This window comes from Chiloscyllium plagiosum, unplaced genomic scaffold (genome assembly GCF_037043375.1).
Source record: "Chiloscyllium plagiosum isolate Xiang-an unplaced genomic scaffold, Cpla_swu_hap1 HiC_scaffold_7, whole genome shotgun sequence".
In the NCBI taxonomy this organism is placed as follows: Eukaryota; Metazoa; Chordata; class Chondrichthyes; order Orectolobiformes; family Hemiscylliidae; genus Chiloscyllium; species Chiloscyllium plagiosum.
Genome location: NW_028270145.1, coordinates 19,434,524 through 19,452,460, shown reverse-complemented (window position 1 = coordinate 19,452,460; position 17,937 = coordinate 19,434,524). Strand labels below are relative to the sequence as shown.

General features: G+C 55.8%; 1 protein-coding gene across 8 annotated transcripts in view; it reads right to left on the bottom strand.

Annotated features, from left to right (window-relative positions):
* The window catches only part of hdac4 (histone deacetylase 4), a 528,171-nt gene that overhangs the window by 465,539 nt on the left and 44,695 nt on the right, over positions 1–17,937 (bottom strand). For all 8 annotated transcript variants that reach the window (XM_087988782.1, XM_087988780.1, XM_087988779.1 and 5 more), the window contains one exon: positions 2,299–2,527. In XM_087988782.1, coding sequence (XP_087844908.1) covers positions 2,299–2,323 — 25 coding nt within the window. In that variant the 5' untranslated portion in view covers positions 2,324–2,527. The remainder of the gene's footprint in view (positions 1–2,298; positions 2,528–17,937) is intronic.

Genomic DNA, 17,937 nt, shown 5'->3' with positions numbered 1-17,937 from the left:
AAAGTGAAGTGTGCTAAGTTCCAGCCTTAACATTCTGAGGCCAGTTTAACAAACAATGTGCAAACCAAGCAAGATTTTTAAAAATATTCACAAGTTAAGAGTAGGATGCCTGGGATGGCAGGAGCAACATACGAATGAAGACTGGAGTGACCAGGACTATATTCACTGGAGTTTAAAAGAATGAGGGGGCTGGGAGGAGATCTCAGAAACCTATAAAATTCCAGAGTTAGACAGGATAAGTGCAGGAAGGATGTTGCCAATGACTGGGGACTCCAAAATTAGGGGTCATAGCCTAAGAATGTGTGGGAAGCTATTTAGGACTCAGCAAAGGAGAAAAGACTTTGCCTATAGAGAAGGCGTGGAGCCTGTGGAATTTCTCTGCCACAGAAAGTGATTGAGGCCAAATCACTGAATGTTTACAAGAAAGAAGTAGATATAGTTTTAAAGGCTAAAGGTTTAAGAGGAAAAGGAAAAAATGGGTACGGAGTCGGATGATCAGCCATAATCATATTGAATGGTGAAGCAGGCTCAAAGGATCAGCTCCTAATTTCACTGCTTTGATGGAATACCAACCTGTTAAGTATCTCTTAATTCCCTCAACCTGCTGGCTTCCTAATACGCAATTAAGTGCTTATTAACGCACCAATGTTTATCCAGCAAGAGCCAAACTGATCTGCTCACTAGCTTTCCAATGGAACAATGTTCCAAAAACAAACACATGAGAGTTTTGACATGGACAAGGCAAGCTGCAAGCATTCCAAGTTTTCACATAATCACTAACTACATAGCCATGAGATCAAAGGTAACCTCAGAACCATCGCACACCTTCATACTTAATTACGTAGATATAAACCAAAAGTTCAGAAAGAAGATACAGGTTTCCCCCACTGTCTTACAACAAAATTATTTTATCTTTACACCACTTGTTAATTTACATTGAATATTCCACTCAACAGGAAGGAGACATTGAAACTTGATCACGGAGCATGTATAGCATGAAACCAGGCAAGTGAAGCTTTGATATCTAAGTAGTACTATACGTTTTAAAAATGCGCAAGTTGTTTTTTCACCTGTCTTCAAAATCAAACCTTTTAACTACTTTGAAATCAAGTAATCTGGAATCTCGACGTGATATACTTTTAACAGTCTAAGATGTTGGGAGTTCAAATATGACCTAGGACGTAAGCTATCTTCCCAACCACTGGAAGGACAATTAAGACACGAATCATCGTGATATTTACCAAGCAACATTTGGCATGATTAATTGTAGGGTATGTACCAAGAGACCATAACAACTACTTTATAATATGCATTCTAAGTTCTAGTTATTACTTACAGAAGTTATGATTTGTTTAGAAACATGCACCATAGGATAGAAACTGATCTGATAGAGCATTTTTTCTATATAAAGCACAATCTTTAGAAAATAACATTGTACCATGCAGAATTTACAAAGACAATTTCCTCCCCTCCTTTTGGATAGCATAGCATCAAGTTCTAGCTAAGCCTCCAGATGTCCAACAGCCCAATAAGTATATTATCTAAGGGGCAATTCACATTTAACCATGAGAACAATGGAGACTGAGGGTGGAGTGAGCAAGAGGAAGACCGAGGGTGGGGTGAGCGAGATAAACACGGTGAGAGACACAGAGACAGACAGAGTGAGAGAGAAAGAGAGCGTGAGAGAGAGAGCGAGAGCAAGTGCGAGAGCGAGCGTGCGAGAGCGAGCGTGCGAGAGCGAGCGTGCGAGAGCGAGCGTGCGAGAGCGAGCGTGCGAGAGAGAGAGAGCGTGCGAGAGAGAGAGAGAGCGTGCGAGAGAGAGAGAGAGCGTGCGAGAGCGAGCGTGCGAGAGCGAGCGTGCGAGAGCGAGCGTGCGAGAGAGAGAGAGAGAGCGTGCGAGAGAGAGCGTGCGAGAGAGAGCGTGCGAGAGAGAGCGTGCGAGAGAGAGAGAGAGAGCGTGCGAGAGAGAGCGTGCGAGAGAGAGCGTGCGAGAGAGAGCGTGCGAGAGAGAGCGTGCGAGAGAGAGCGTGAGCGAGCGTGAGCGTGAGCGAGCGTGAGCGAGAGAGAGCGTGAGCGAGAGAGAGCGTGAGCGAGAGAGAGCGTGAGCGAGAGAGAGCGTGAGCGAGAGAGAGCGTGAGCGAGAGAGAGCGTGAGCGAGAGAGAGCGCAAGAGCCAGACAGACACACATACACTGGGGGAGAGAGTGTCCTTCATGCAGTTTCAGTACCACTTCAAATTGCACCATTTAATCATGACATACACTTCACATAATGCAAGATAAATATTGAAAAGGCTTACCTGAATGGCTTTGAGAGGTCATCATCTAGACTGTCTACAGCTGTAGCAAATGCTAATGGGTCAAATTTTCCGAACGTGTAAAAGGGCAATCCTCAGCAACTCCAACACTCCAGGCATACATACAAATTTAGTGAATGAATAATGTCTTGGTCAGTAAAGCATCGTGTACTGCAGTCAAGGTAATATTGTCCAACTAAGCGTTTGCTTCACTGTACTTCCAACTGTGAACCTATTGGAAAAAACAATCTGGGTTAACGGTGATTGAAAAAATAACTTCCTAACCAAACAAAGTCGAATGCATTTTCAGTATCTTAGGACTGATCAATATATTTTCAAATAAAAACCACTGGGGACAAGAACCAAAAATAAAAATATTGCTTAGTTACAAAATCATGTTGCATTTGTATTTTGTAAATGAAACACAATGAAGTGCGCAAGCAAAACCATATGCTAAATTAGGAGAAAGTGAGGTCTGCAGATGCTGGAGATCAGAGCTGAAAATGTGTTGCTGGAAAAGCGCAGCAGGTCAGGCAGCATCCAGGGAACAGGAGAATCGACGTTTCGGGCATAAGCCTTTCTTCAGGAAGAAGGGCTTATGAAGGGCTTATGCCCGAAACGTCGATTCTCCTGTTCCCTGGATGCTGCCTGACCTGCTGCGCTTTTCCAGCAACACATTTTCAGCATATGCTAAATTACACAACTTAAATTATGAAAATCAATAACTGGTTCCTCTTCTGTTGATCTGATTTCTCCAGCACTACAACCCCAAGAGATCTCTGTGCTTCTCCATCTTATTGACAATTTTTTTTTAAATCACTGGTGACTTCAGCTACACCATCCGAAACTCTGGAATTTCATCGTCAAGTTTTTCCTGTTCTCTAATCTCAGGAACATAGCCCTTAAAAACTATTTCTGTGACTAAGTTTTATCACCTGCCACAATATCTCTTGACAGTACTGGGCATGGCTCAGTTCGGAACACTCAACTTTCAGCTAGAGGTTTGTGGCTTCAAGTCCCAAACCATAGATTTTGCTTAAAAGTTTAGGCTGATTTTCCTCAATAGTACTAAAAGCAATGCAGTACTCCAAAAGATATGATCATTAGATGTGACATTAAACAAAGGCTCCATTTGCTTCACACGGCACAAAAGATTTGATTTCATTGCTCGATTCTGAAAACGAATCTACTGCAGGTTGCAAATGAACCAATATAAATAAAAATCCTTGGTTCAAAAATGGACAAAAGAGCTGAATCCCAGATGGGAGGAGTGTGTTGGCTTTGACATCAAGGCTATGTTTGACCAAGTGTGGTATCAAAGAAGCCTGTCAAAACCTGAGTCAATGTGAATTGGGGAGATTTTTCTATTGATTGGACTAATTTAACACATAGGAAGATAGCTTGCTTGTTGTAGGACAGTAGTCACTACAGAAGTTCCTCTGGGTAGTACCGTGGGACCAACCATCTTCAGCTGCTTCATGAATAACCTAATGCCCATCAAAAGGTCATAAGTATGAATGTTCAGAATCTCCAAGACTGCTTCAACTTTGTACTGAATGATGCTAAGAGGCCCTTCAGACCAAGTCTGTACTGCCAGAAAATATACTACTACTTTCACTAGTCTAATTTTCCCACACTAGGTCCATAGTCTTGAATGTTATATTTCAAGTGCTTATCCAAGTACTTTTTAAAGTTTGAGAGGTTTCCCACCTCAACTAACCTCCCAGATATAGTGTTTCAGACACCCACCACCTTTTGGTTGAAAAAGCTTTTGCTCTATATTTCCTGCCTTTCACTTTTAAATTATGTCCCCTTATTATTGATCCTTCACCTAAGGGGAACAGCTCTATTCAGTCTGTCCATGCCAGTCATAAATCTTAGACACCTCTATCAGATCTTCCGCGCTCTCCAGCCCCAAGGCCTTCTCTGCTCCAACACAAGCTTATCCAGTCTCTCATCATAGCTGAAAAGCTCCAGCTCAGAAGTCATTCTGCTGAATCTCCTCTGCATTCCCTTCAATGCAGTCATAACCTTCCTATATTGTAGTGACCAGAAATGCACACAGTACCTCAGCTGTGGCTTAACTAAAGTTTTGTACAACTTCAACATAATTTCCTAGCTCTTCCAATCTTATCTGCTGTGACAAACAGCAAGTGACCTGTGTGCCTTAAGTACCCTATTAACCTGTCCTGCTAACTTCAGGGATCTGTGGACAAGCACTTCAAGATCTCTGTTCCACTGAAGATCCTGGTGACTTGCCATACATTGAGTGCTCCTGGTCTTGTTTCCACTTCCAAAGTGCATCACCTGATATTTACTCAGGGTGAACACCATCTGCCATTGATCTACCCATCTGACCAATCCGTTTAGATCCTCCAGCAACCTCACACCTACCGCCTCACTGTCAACAACCCAGCCAATCTTTGTGTCATCTGCAAACATACTTACCTCTCCCATATTTTCATCATTTATGAATATTGCCAACAAAAGGATATGGAAGATATAGAATGTAGGGAAATAGACGGTGACACTTGCAAAATATCCATATTACAGAGAAGGAAGTGCTGGATGTCTTGAAACGCATAAAGGCGGATAAATCCTCAGGACCTGATCAGGTGTACCCTCGAACTCTATGGGAAGCTAGAGAAGTGATTGCTGGGCCTCTTGCTGAGATATTTGTATCTTCGATAGTCACAGGTGAGGTGCCAGAAGACTGGAGGTTGGCTAACGTGGTGCCACTGTTTAAGAAGGGTGGTAAGGACAAGCCAGGGAACTACAGGCCAGTGAGCCTGACGTCGGTGGTGGGCAAGTTGTTGGAGGGAATCCTGAGGGAGGGGATGTACATATATTTGGAAAGGCAGGATTTGGAGGGATATGGGCCGGGTGCTGGCAGGTGAGACTAGGATATCTAGTTGGCATGGATGGTTTGGACTGAAGGGAATGTTCCCATCCTGTACATCTCTGACTCTATAATAAGAAAAGGACCCAGCCTGCGGCACACCACTGCACATCAATCTCCAGTCACTCAAACTGTCTTCTACCACCAATCTCCTGTAACTAAGCCAATTTTAGATCCATCTTGCCAAGTTAGTCTGGATCCCACATGCTTTTACCTTTTTCAATTTCTCATGTGGGACCTTTTTCAAAAAGGTCTTGCTGGAATCAGACCACCTGTAACAAATGCCCTACACTCAAACTCTTGGTCACCTCTCTGAAAAATTCCAACAGGTTTGTTTGGCATGACCTCCCTTTGATAAAGGCAAAAACAATGACTGCAGATGCAAAGCCATGCTGACTATCCCTCATCAAATCTTGCCTCTCTAAATGGAGATTAAATGTCCCCTCACTATTTTCTCCAATAGTTTCTCTACCACTGGATGTTAGACTCACTGATCTATAGTTCCCTGTCCTTTCTTTGCCATCCTTCTTGTAAAAAGTGGAAACATATTTGCTATCCTCCAGTCTTTGGCAACACCTGTGGCCAGAGATTTTAAAGTTCGCATCAGGGCCCCTCTAATTTCCTTCATGATCTTCCTCAGATACTCAATCTGAGTCCAAATGCAGCAAGACAAGGACAATATCCAGGCTGAGACTTAAGTGGCAAGATACAAGTCCTGGGCAATCACCATCTCCAACAAGATACTCCAACCACTATTCAATGGCATTACCATCACTGAATCTTCCATTATCAATATCTTAACAGTTACCATTGACTAAGAACTGATATGCAACAGCCTTACTAATACTGTGGCTACAAGAGCAGGTCAGAAGCTAGGAGTCATGCAACAAGTAATCCACCTCCTGAATCCCCAAAGTCCACCATCGACAAGGCACAAATCAGAATACAACAGCAGGGACGTACTACTGAATCTGAGAGTGGTTGAGGGCCCTGGGTCTATACATGATGAAATTTAGAATGATGAGAGAGGATCTCATTGAAACTTAAGAGGTCTAAATAGAGTGGATCTTGGAGATGTTTCCACTAGTAAGAGGGATCCGACAGCACAGCTTCAGAGTGATGGGAACAACCCTTTAGAACTTAAATGAGGAAGAATTTCTTCAGTCAAAGGGTGCTTAATCTGCAGAAACCAAACCATTGACTCTTTTATTTAAGACAGAGATAGGTAGGTTCTTGATTAGTAAGGGAGAAGGCAGGAGCATGGGATTGAGAAACATATCAGCCATGATCGAATGGCAAAGCAAACTCAAATGGGCTTGAATGGCCTGACTGTTTCCTTATGTTGTGGTCTTAAGAGTGAAATGGAACTTTCAATGTTTATTTGGATAAGTGCAGCTTTGGTGAGATTCAAGAAGTTTGAACTATCCAGGATACAGCAGCCTGTTTGAAAGGCATCACAGCCACAAACAAACATTCACTTCCTTCACCACTGACACAGCAGGGGGAAACTGTGCAACTCTTTAAGAGGTAATGCAGAAAGTCATCAAGGCTCCTTAAACAATGCCCTTCAAATTCACAACCACTACCGTTTAGAAGATCATGGGCAGCAGATATGTGGGAACATCATCACATTATTAGATTACTAGATTACTTACAGTGTGGAAACAGGCCCTTCGGCCCAACAAGTCCACACTGACCCACCGAAGCGCAACCCACCCAGACCCATTCCCCTACAGGTCACTCCTATCCTGACTCCGAAATATATCACTGATGCTTCAATGTCCATAAGACTGCAAGATACAGGTGCAAAATTAGACAATGGTGGAATTAACTCGATTATAGCTCATATGTTTCTCAGCCCCATTCTCTTGTCTTCTCCCATAACCTTTGATTCACCAACCTCTGGCTGAAGAAATTTACATCTCAGTTCTGAAGTGTAATTTCTTCACTGAGGCTGTGCTCTTCGATCCTAGTCTCTCCTACTAGTGAACACATCTTCTCCACATACACTGTATTGCGGCATCTCAGTTTTTTGTAAAATTTGATCTATTATTGTCACATGTACTTAGGTACAGTGAAGTTTTGTTTTGTGCACATTATAGGCAGATCATACCATGCAAAGTGCATTAGGGTGATAGAACAGAGCAAAGATTACAAGGTTACAGCTGCAGAGAAGGTACACAAAGGGAGAGATCATATTTAACTTTAAAATTTGAGTTGACCATTCAAAGGTCAGACAACAGCAGGGAAGAAGTTGTTCTTGAATCTGTTAGTTACATGTATTTAAACTTTTGTACCTTCGGCCTGACGAAGAGGATGAAAGAGGTCTTTGATTACGTTAGCTGTTTTCCCAAGGCAGCCAGTGGTATAGATGGAGTTAATGGATGGAAGGTTGGCTTGCCTGATGCACTAGGATGTATTCACAACTCTCTATAGTTTCTCATGGTCCTGGGCAGTGCAGCTGCCATACCAAGCTGTAATGCATCCAGATCAAATGCTTTCTATGGTGCACCTCTAAAAATTGGTAAGAGTCTTTAAAGGCACACCAAATTTCCTTAGTTCCTGAGAAAGTAGAGGCATTGTTGTGCTTTCTTGACTGCTGTGTTAACATGGGTGGACAAAGACAGATTGTGGGTGATCATCACAGCTAGGAAATTGCTCTTGATTAACTCCACTTTAGTACCATTGATATAGTCAGGGGGGTGGCCTCCACATTGTTTTCTGAAGTCAACGACTTCATTTCATTTTGCTTTGAGAGGCAGATAAAGAGGCGGTGGGGGGAAAGAGTATGCAGGGAGAGAGAGGAGGGGGTAGAGACACGCAGACGGAGGGTGAGAGAGATACGGGAGGGGTGAAGAGAGAGAGAGACAGAGAGAGAGAGAGAGAGAGAGAGAGACAGAGAGATACGAGGAGGAGGGAGAGAGACAGAGACCGACAGACACACGGTGGGAGGGGGGGGGGGGGGGGGGGCTGCAAGGGTGACACACACACAGGGAGCATTCTGTTTGGATGTATCATTACCTGGAATAGCAACTGTATCATTTAAGATGGGAGACAGTTACAGAGAGTAGTGAACTCAGCCCGGACAATCACAAAGGCGAACCTCCCACCTACAGAATCCATCTACCAGGCCCAATGTCAAGGAAAAGCTGCCAGCATTTTCAAAGATCCATTCCACACTGCAATGTTGTTCTGCAACCTCTACCATTGGGGGGGGAAAAGGTACAGAGGATCTGAACACATGCACCAGCCGATTTCGAAACAGTTTCTACCCTAATTTGTTAGAATACTGAATGGACTCACAAACTCTTAACATTCGCCTGTACCCGTGTTTTGTTTTTGCTGCTGTTTACCTATTATTTACTTATCTGTGCTACTTAACTGTGTGATCTGCCTGTACTGCTTGCAAGACAAAGCTTTTCACTGTGCCCCGGTACATATGACAATAAATTCAATTCAATTCAATTCAGAGAGACAGGGAGAGTGAGCAAGCACGAGACACTCAGAGAGCGCGAGAGAGCGCGAGAGAGCGCGAGAGAGCGCGAGAGAGCGCGAGAGAGCGCGAGAGAGCGCGAGAGAGCGCGAGAGAGCGCGAGAGAGCGCGAGCGCGAGAGAGAGCGAGCGCGAGAGAGAGCGAGCGCGAGAGAGAGCGAGCGCGAGAGAGAGCGAGCGCGAGAGAGAGCGAGCGCGAGAGAGAGAGAGCGCGAGAGAGAGAGAGCGCGAGAGAGAGAGAGCGCGAGAGAGAGAGAGCGCGAGAGAGAGAGAGCGCGAGAGAGAGAGAGCGCGAGAGAGCGCGAGAGAGAGAGAGAGCGCGAGAGAGAGAGAGCGCGAGAGAGAGAGAGCGCGAGAGAGCGAGAGCGCGAGAGCGCGAGAGAGAGCACGAGAGCGCGAGAGAGAGAGCGCGAGAGAGAGCACGAGAGCGCGCGAGAGAGAGAGCGCGCGAGAGGGAGAGCGCGCGAGAGGGAGAGCGCGCGAGAGGGAGAGCGCGCGAGAGTGAGAGCGCGCGAGAGTGAGAGCGCGCGAGAGTGAGAGCGCGCGAGAGAGAGAGCGCGCGAGAGAGAGAGCGCGAGAGAGAGCGAGCGCGAGAGAGAGCGAGCGCGAGAGAGAGCGAGCGCGAGAGAGAGCGAGCGCGAGAGAGAGCGAGCGCGAGAGAGAGCGAGCGCGAGAGAGAGCGAGCGCGAGAGAGAGCGAGCGCGAGAGAGAGCGAGCGCGAGAGAGAGCGAGCGCGAGAGAGAGCGAGCGCGAGAGAGAGCGAGCGCGAGAGAGAGCGAGCGCGAGAGAGAGAGAGCGCGAGAGAGAGAGAGCGCGAGAGAGAGCGAGCGCGAGAGAGAGAGAGCGCGAGAGAGAGAGAGCGCGAGAGAGAGCGCGAGAGAGAGAGAGCGCGAGAGAGAGAGAGCGCGAGAGAGAGAGAGCGCGAGAGAGAGAGAGCGCGAGAGAGAGAGCGCGAGAGAGAGAGAGCGCGAGAGAGAGAGAGCGCGAGAGAGAGAGAGCGCGAGAGAGAGAGAGCGCGAGAGAGCGAGAGCGCGAGAGAGCGAGAGCGCGAGAGAGAGCACGAGAGCGCGAGAGAGAGAGCGCGAGAGAGAGCACGAGAGCGCGCGAGAGTGAGAGCGCGCGAGAGGGAGAGCGCGCGAGAGTGAGAGCGCGCGAGAGAGAGAGAGCGCGCGCGAGAGAGAGAGAGCGCGCGAGAGAGAGAGAGCGCGCGAGAGTGAGAGAGCGCGCGAGAGTGAGAGAGCGCGCGAGAGTGAGAGCGCGCGAGAGAGAGAGCGCGCGCGAGAGAGAGAGCGCGAGAGAGAGAGAGCGCGAGAGAGAGAGAGAGCGCGAGAGAGAGAGAGCGCGAGAGAGAGAGAGCGCGAGAGCGAGAGAGCGAGAGCGCGAGAGAGCGAGAGAGCGAGAGAGCGAGAGAGCGCGAGAGCGCGAGAGCGCGAGAGCGCGAGAGCGCGAGAGCGAGAGAGCGAGAGAGCGAGAGAGCGCGAGAGCGCGAGAGCGCGAGAGCGCGAGAGCGCGAGAGAGCGAGAGAGCGAGAGAGCAGGAGAGCGAGAGAGAGCGCGAGAGTGAGAGCGCGAGAGTGAGAGCGCGCGAGAGAGAGAGCGCGAGAGAGAGAGCGCGAGAGAGAGAGAGCGCGAGAGAGAGAGCGCGAGAGAGAGAGCGCGAGAGAGAGAGAGCGAGAGAGAGAGCGCGAGAGAGAGAGAGAGCGCGAGAGAGAGAGAGAGAGCGCGAGAGAGAGCGCGAGAGAGAGCGCGAGAGAGAGAGAGCGCGAGAGAGAGAGAGCGCGAGAGAGAGAGAGCGCGAGAGAGAGAGAGCGCGAGAGAGAGAGAGCGCGAGAGAGAGAGAGCGCGAGAGAGAGAGAGCGCGAGAGAGAGAGAGCGCGAGAGAGAGAGAGCGCGAGAGAGAGAGAGCGCGAGAGAGAGAGAGCGCGAGAGAGAGAGAGCGCGAGAGAGAGAGAGCGCGAGAGAGAGAGAGCGCGAGAGAGAGAGAGCGCGAGAGAGAGAGAGCGCGAGAGAGAGAGAGCGCGAGAGAGAGAGAGCGCGAGAGAGAGAGAGCGCGAGAGAGAGCGCGAGAGAGAGAGAGCGCGAGAGAGAGAGAGCGCGAGAGAGAGAGAGCGCGAGAGAGAGAGAGCGCGAGAGAGAGAGAGCGCGAGAGAGAGAGAGCGCGAGAGAGAGAGCGCGCGAGAGAGAGAGCGCGAGAGAGAGAGCGCGAGCGCGAGAGAGAGCACGAGAGCGCGAGAGAGAGCACGAGAGCGCGAGAGAGAGCACGAGAGCGCGAGAGAGAGCACGAGAGCGCGAGAGAGAGCACGAGAGCGCGAGAGAGAGCACGAGAGCGCGAGAGAGAGCACGAGAGCGCGAGAGAGAGCACGGGAGCGCGAGAGAGAGCACGAGAGCGCGAGAGAGAGCACGAGAGCGCGAGAGAGAGCGCGAGAGAGAGAGAGCGCGAGAGAGAGAGAGCGCGAGAGAGAGCGCGAGAGAGAGAGAGCGCGAGAGAGAGAGAGCACGAGAGAGAGAGAGCGCGAGAGAGAGAGAGCGCGAGAGAGAGAGAGCGCGAGAGAGAGAGAGCGCGAGAGAGAGAGAGCGCGAGAGAGAGAGCGCGAGAGAGAGAGAGCGCGAGAGAGAGAGAGAGAGCGAGCGCGCGAGAGAGAGAGCGAGAGCGAGCGCGCGAGAGAGAGAGCGAGAGCGAGCGCGCGAGAGAGAGCGCGAGAGCGAGCGCGCGAGAGAGAGAGCGCGCGCGAGAGAGAGAGCGCGCGAGAGAGAGAGAGCCGCGCTCTCTCTCTCTCGCGCTCTCTCTCTCTCGCGCGAGAGAGAGAGCGCGCGAGAGAGAGAGAGAGCGCGCGAGAGAGAGAGAGAGCGCGAGAGAGAGAGAGAGAGCGCGAGAGAGAGAGCGCGAGAGAGCGAGAGCGCGAGAGAGCGAGCGCGAGAGAGCGAGAGCGCGAGAGAGAGAGCGCGAGAGCGCGAGAGCGAGAGAGCGCGAGAGCGCGAGAGCGCGAGAGCGCGAGAGCGCGAGAGCGCGAGAGCGCGAGAGCGAGAGAGCGCGAGAGCGCGAGAGCGAGAGAGCGAGAGAGCGAGAGAGCGAGAGAGCGCGAGAGCGCGAGAGCGCGAGAGCGCGAGAGCGCGAGAGCGCGAGAGCGCGAGAGAGCGAGAGAGCGAGAGCGCGAGAGCGCGAGAGAGCGCGAGAGAGAGAGCGCGAGAGAGAGAGAGAGCGCGAGAGAGAGAGAGAGCGCGAGAGAGAGAGAGAGCGCGAGAGAGAGAGAGAGCGCGAGAGAGAGAGAGCGCGAGAGAGAGAGAGAGCGCGAGAGAGAGAGAGAGAGCGCGAGAGAGAGAGCGCGAGAGAGCGAGAGCGCGAGAGAGAGAGCGCGAGAGCGCGAGAGCGAGAGAGCGCGAGAGCGAGAGAGCGCGAGAGCGAGAGAGCGCGAGAGCGCGAGAGCGCGAGAGCGCGAGAGCGCGAGAGCGAGAGAGCGAGAGAGCGAGAGAGCGCGAGAGCGCGAGAGCGCGAGAGCGCGAGAGCGCGAGAGAGCGAGAGCGCGAGAGAGAGAGAGAGCGCGAGAGAGAGAGAGAGCGCGAGAGAGAGAGAGAGCGCGAGAGAGAGAGAGAGCGCGAGAGAGAGAGAGAGCGCGAGAGAGAGAGAGAGCGCGAGAGAGAGAGAGCGCGCGAGAGAGAGAGAGCGCGCGAGAGAGAGAGAGCGCGCGAGAGAGAGAGAGCGCGCGAGAGAGAGAGAGCGCGCGAGAGAGAGAGAGCGCGCGAGAGAGAGAGAGCGCGCGAGAGAGAGAGAGCGCGCGAGAGAGAGAGAGCGCGCGAGAGAGAGAGAGCGCGCGAGAGAGAGAGAGAGCGCGCGAGAGAGAGAGAGCGCGCGAGAGAGAGAGAGAGAGAGAGCGCGCGAGAGAGAGAGAGCGCGCGAGAGAGAGAGAGCGCGCGAGAGAGAGAGAGCGCGCGAGAGAGAGAGAGCGCGCGAGAGAGAGAGAGCGCGCGAGAGAGAGAGAGCGCGCGAGAGAGAGAGAGAGCGCGAGAGAGAGAGAGAGCGCGCGCGAGAGAGAGAGAGAGCGCGCGAGAGAGAGAGAGCGCGAGAGAGAGAGAGAGCGCGAGAGAGAGAGAGAGAGCGCGAGAGCGCGAGAGAGCGCGAGGGAGCGCGAGAGAGCGCGAGGGAGCGCGAGAGAGCGCGAGAGCGCGAGAGAGCGCGAGAGCGAGAGAGCGAGAGAGAGCGCGAGAGCGAGAGAGAGCGCGAGAGCGAGAGAGAGCGCGAGAGCGAGTGAGAGCGCGAGAGCGAGAGAGAGCGCGAGAGCGAGAGAGAGCGCGAGAGCGAGAGAGAGCGCGAGAGCGAGAGAGAGCGCGAGAGCGAGAGAGAGCGCGAGAGCGAGAGAGAGCGCGAGAGCGAGAGAGAGCGCGAGAGAGAGAGAGAGCGCGAGAGAGAGAGAGAGCGCGAGAGAGAGAGAGAGCGCGAGAGAGAGAGAGAGCGCGAGAGAGAGAGAGAGCGCGAGAGAGAGCGCGAGAGAGAGAGAGAGCGCGAGAGAGAGAGAGAGCGCGAGAGAGAGAGAGCGCGAGAGAGAGAGAGCGCGAGAGAGAGAGAGCGCGAGAGAGAGGGCGCGAGAGAGAGGGCGCGAGAGAGAGGGCGCGAGAGAGAGGGCGCGAGAGAGAGGGCGCGAGAGAGAGGGCGCGAGAGAGAGGGCGCGAGAGAGAGGGCGCGAGAGAGAGGGCGCGAGAGAGAGGGCGCGAGAGAGAGGGCGCGAGAGAGAGGGCGCGAGAGAGAGGGCGCGAGAGAGAGGGCGCGAGAGAGAGGGCGCGAGAGAGAGGGCGCGAGAGAGAGGGCGCGAGAGAGAGGGCGCGAGAGAGAGGGCGCGAGAGAGAGGGCGCGAGAGAGAGGGCGCGAGAGAGAGAGAGCGTGAGAGAGAGAGAGCGCGAGAGAGAGAGAGCGCGAGAGAGAGAGAGCGCGAGAGAGAGAGAGCGCGAGAGAGAGAGAGCGCGAGAGAGAGAGCGAGAGAGAGCGAGAGCGCGCGAGAGAAAGCGAGAGAAAGCGAGAGCGCGCGAGAGAAAGCGAGAGCGCGCGAGAGAGAGCGAGTGCGCGCGAGAGAGAGCGAGTGCGCGCGAGAGAGAGCGAGTGCGCGCGAGAGAGAGCGAGTGCGCGCGCGAGAGAGCGAGAGCGCGCGAGAGAGAGCGAGAGCGCGCGAGAGAGTGCGAGAGCGCGCGAGAGAGAGCGAGAGCGCGCGAGAGAGAGCGAGAGCGCGCGAGAGAGAGCGAGAGCGCGCGAGAGAGAGCGAGAGCGCGCGAGAGAGAGCGAGAGAGAGAGCGAGAGAGAGAGCGAGAGAGAGCGAGAGAGAGAGCGAGAGCGCGCGAGAGAGAGCGAGAGCGCGAGAGAGCGAGAGAGAGCGAGAGAGAGCGAGAGAGAGCGAGAGAGAGCGAGAGAGAGCGAGAGAGAGCGAGAGAGAGCGAGAGAGAGCGAGAGCGCGCGAGAGAGAGCGAGAGCGCGCGAGAGAGAGCGAGAGCGCGCGAGAGAGAGCGAGAGAGAGCGAGAGCGCGCGAGAGAGAGCGAGAGCGCGCGAGAGAGAGCGAGAGAGCGCGAGAGAGCGCGAGAGAGCGCGAGAGAGAGCGCGAGAGAGAGAGCGCGAGAGAGCGAGCGCGAGAGAGAGAGCGCGAGAGAGAGAGCGCGAGAGAGAGAGAGCGCGAGAGAGAGAGCGCGAGAGAGAGAGAGCGCGAGAGAGAGAGCGCGAGAGAGAGAGCGCGAGAGAGAGAGCGCGAGAGAGAGAGCGCGAGAGAGAGAGAGCGCGAGAGAGAGAGCGCGCGCGAGGGAGAGCGAGAGCGAGAGAGAGCGAGAGAGAGCGAGAGAGAGCGAGAGAGAGCGAGAGCGAGCGAGAGAGCGAGAGAGCGAGAGAGCGAGAGAGCGAGAGCGAGCGAGAGAGCGAGAGAGCGCGCGAGAGCGAGAGCGAGAGAGAGCGCGAGAGAGCGCGAGAGAGCGCGAGAGAGCGCGAGAGAGCGCGAGAGAGCGCGAGAGAGCGCGAGAGAGAGCGCGAGAGAGAGAGCGCGAGAGAGAGCGAGCGCACGAGAGAGAGAGCGAGCGCGCGAGAGAGAGCGAGTGCGCGCGAGAGAGAGCGAGTGCGCGCGAGAGAGAGCGAGAGCGCGCGAGAGAGAGCGAGAGCGCGCGAGAGAGAGCGAGAGCGCGCGAGAGAGAGCGAGAGCGCGCGAGAGAGAGCGAGAGCGCGCGAGAGAGAGCGAGAGCGCGCGAGAGAGAGCGAGAGCGCGAGAGAGAGCGCGAGAGAGCGAGAGAGAGCGAGAGAGAGCGAGAGAGAGCGAGAGAGAGCGAGAGAGAGCGAGAGAGAGCGAGAGAGAGCGAGAGAGAGCGAGAGAGAGCGAGAGAAGCGACCGCGAGAGAGAGCGAGAGCGCGCGAGAGAGAGCGAGAGCGCGCGAGAGAGAGCGAGAGCGCGCGAGAGAGAGCGAGAGCGCGCGAGAGAGAGAGCGAGAGCGCGCGAGAGAGAGCGAGAGCGCGCGAGAGAGCGCGAGAGAGCGCGAGAGAGCGCGAGAGAGCGCGAGAGAGCGCGAGAGAGCGCGAGAGAGCGCGAGAGAGCGCGAGAGAGCGCGAGAGAGCGCGAGAGAGCGCGAGAGAGAGCGCGAGAGAGAGCGCGAGAGAGAGCGCGAGAGAGAGCGCGAGAGAGAGGAGAGCGCGAGAGAGAGCGCGAGAGAGAGCGCGAGAGCGAGCGCGAGAGAGAGCGCGAGAGAGAGCGCGAGAGAGAGCGCGAGAGAGACGAGAGCGCGAGAGAGAGCGCGAGAGAGAGCGCGCGAGAGAGAGCGCGAGAGAGAGCGCGAGAGAGAGCGCGAGAGAGAGCGCGAGAGAGAGCGCGCGAGAGAGAGCGCGAGAGAGAGAGCGCGAGAGAGAGCGCGAGAGAGAGCGCGAGAGAGAGCGCGAGAAGAGAGCGCGAGAGAGAGCGCGAGAGAGAGCGCGAGAGAGAGCGCGAGAGAGAGCGCGAGAGAGAGCGCGAGAGAGAGCGAGAGAGAGCGCGAGAGAGAGCGCGAGAGAGAGCGCGAGAGAGAGCGCGAGAGAGAGCGCGAGAGAGAGCGCGAGAGAGAGCGCGAGAGAGAGCGCGAGAGAGAGCGCGAGAGAGAGCGCGAGAGAGAGCGCGAGAGAGAGCGCGCGCGAGAGAGAGCGCGAGAGAGAGCGCGAGAGAGAGCGCGAGAGAGAGCGCGAGAGCGAGCGCGAGAGAGAGCGCGAGAGCGAGCGCGGAGAGCGAGAGAGAGAGCGCGAGAGAGAGCGCGAGAGAGAGCGCGAGAGAGAGCGCGAGAGAGAGCGCGCGCGAGAGAGAGCGCGAGAGCGAGCGCGAGAGGCGAGCGCGAGAGCGAGCGCGAGAGAGCGCGCGAGAGAGCGCGAGAGAGCGCGCGAGAGAGCGCGCGAGAGAGCGCGAGAGAGAGCGCGCGAGAGAGAGCGCGAGAGAGAGCGCGAGAGAGAGCGCGAGAGAGAGCGCGAGAGCGAGCGCGAGAGCGAGCGCGAGAGAGAGCGCGAGAGCGAGCGCGAGAGAGCGCGCGAGAGAGCGCGCGGAGAGAGCGCGCGAGAGAGAGCGCCAGAGAGCGCGCGAGAGAGCGCGAGAGAGAGCGCGCGAGAGAGAGCGCGCGAGAGAGAGCGCGAGAGAGAGCGCGAGAGAGAGCGCGAGAGAGAGAGCGCGAGAGAGAGCGCGAGAGAGAGCGCGAGAGAGAGCGCGAGAGAGAGCGCGAGGAGCGCGCGAGAGAGAGCGCGAGAGAGAGCGCGAGAGAGAGCGCGAGAGAGAGCGCGCGAGAGAGACGAGAGCGCGCGAGAGAGAGAGAGCGAGAGCGAGCGCGCGAGAGAGAGCGCGAGCGAGCGCGCGAGAGAGAGCGAGAGCGAGCGCGCGAGAGAGAGCGAGAGCGAGCGCGCGAGAGAGAGCGAGAGCGAGCGCGCGAGAGAGAGCGAGAGCGAGCGCGCGAGAGAGAGAGCGAGAGCGAGCGCGCGAGAGAGAGAGCGAGAGCGAGAGCGAGAGAGCGAGAGCGAGAGAGCGAGAGCGAGCGCGCGAGAGAGAGAGCGAGAGCGAGCGCGCGAGGGAGAGAGCGAGAGCGAGCGCGCGAGGGAGAGAGCGAGAGCGAGCGCGCGAGGGAGAGAGCGAGAGCGAGCGCGCGAGGGAGAGAGCGAGAGCGAGCGCGCGAGGGAGAGAGCGAGAGCGAGCGCGCGAGGGAGAGAGCGAGAGCGAGCGCGCGAGGGAGAGAGCGAGAGCGAGCGCGCGAGGGAGAGAGCGAGAGCGAGCGCGCGAGGGAGAGAGCGAGAGCGAGCGCGCGAGGGAGAGAGCGAGAGCGAGAGCGCGAGGGAGAGAGCGAGAGCGAGCGCGCGAGGGAGAGAGCGAGAGCGAGCGCGCGAGGGAGAGAGCGAGAGCGAGCGCGCGAGGGAGAGAGCGAGAGCGAGCGCGCGAGGGAGAGAGCGAGAGCGAGCGCGCGAGGGAGAGAGCGAGAGCGGCGCGCGAGGGAGAGCGCGAGAGCGAGCGCGCGAGGGAGAGCGCGAGAGCGAGCGCGCGAGGAGAGAGCGAGAGAGCGCGCGAGGAGAGAGCGAGAGAGGCGCGCGAGGGAGAGAGCGCGAGAGAGCGCGCGAGGGAAGACGAGAGAGCGCGCGAGGGACGCGAGAGAGAGCGAAGCGCGAGAGAGCGCGAGAGAGCGCGCGAGAGAGCGCGCGAGAGAGCGCGCGAGAGAGCGCGCGAGAGAGCGCGCGAGAGAGCGCGCGAGAGAGCGCGCGAGAGAGCGCGCGAGAGAGCGCGCGAGAGAGCGAGAGAGCGCGCGAGAGAGCGCGAGAGAGCGCGCGAGAGAGCGCGCGAGAGAGCGCGCGAGAGAGCGCGCGAGAGAGCGCGCGAGAGAGAGCGCGAGAGAGCGCGCGAGAGAGCGCGAGAGAGGAGCGAGAGCGAGCGAGGAGAGCGAGAGAGAGCGCGAGAGAGAGCGAGAGCGAGCGCGCGAGAGAGAGCGAGAGCGAGCGCGCGAGAGAGAGCGAGAGCGAGCGCGCGAGAGAGAGCGCAGAGCGAGCGCGAGAGAGAGCGAGAGCGAGCGCGCGAGAGAGAGCGAGAGCGAGCGCGCGAGAGAGAGCGAGAGCGAGCGCGCGAGAGAGGAGCGAGAGCGAGCGCGCGAGAAAGAGCGAGAGCGAGCGCGCGAGAGAGCGCGCGAGAGCGCGCGAGAGAGAGCGCGCGAGAGCGAGCGCGAGAGCGAGCGCGAGAGCGAGCGCGAGAGAGAGCGCGAGAGAGAGCGCGAGAGAGAGCGCGAGAGAGAGCGCGAGAGAGAGCGCGAGA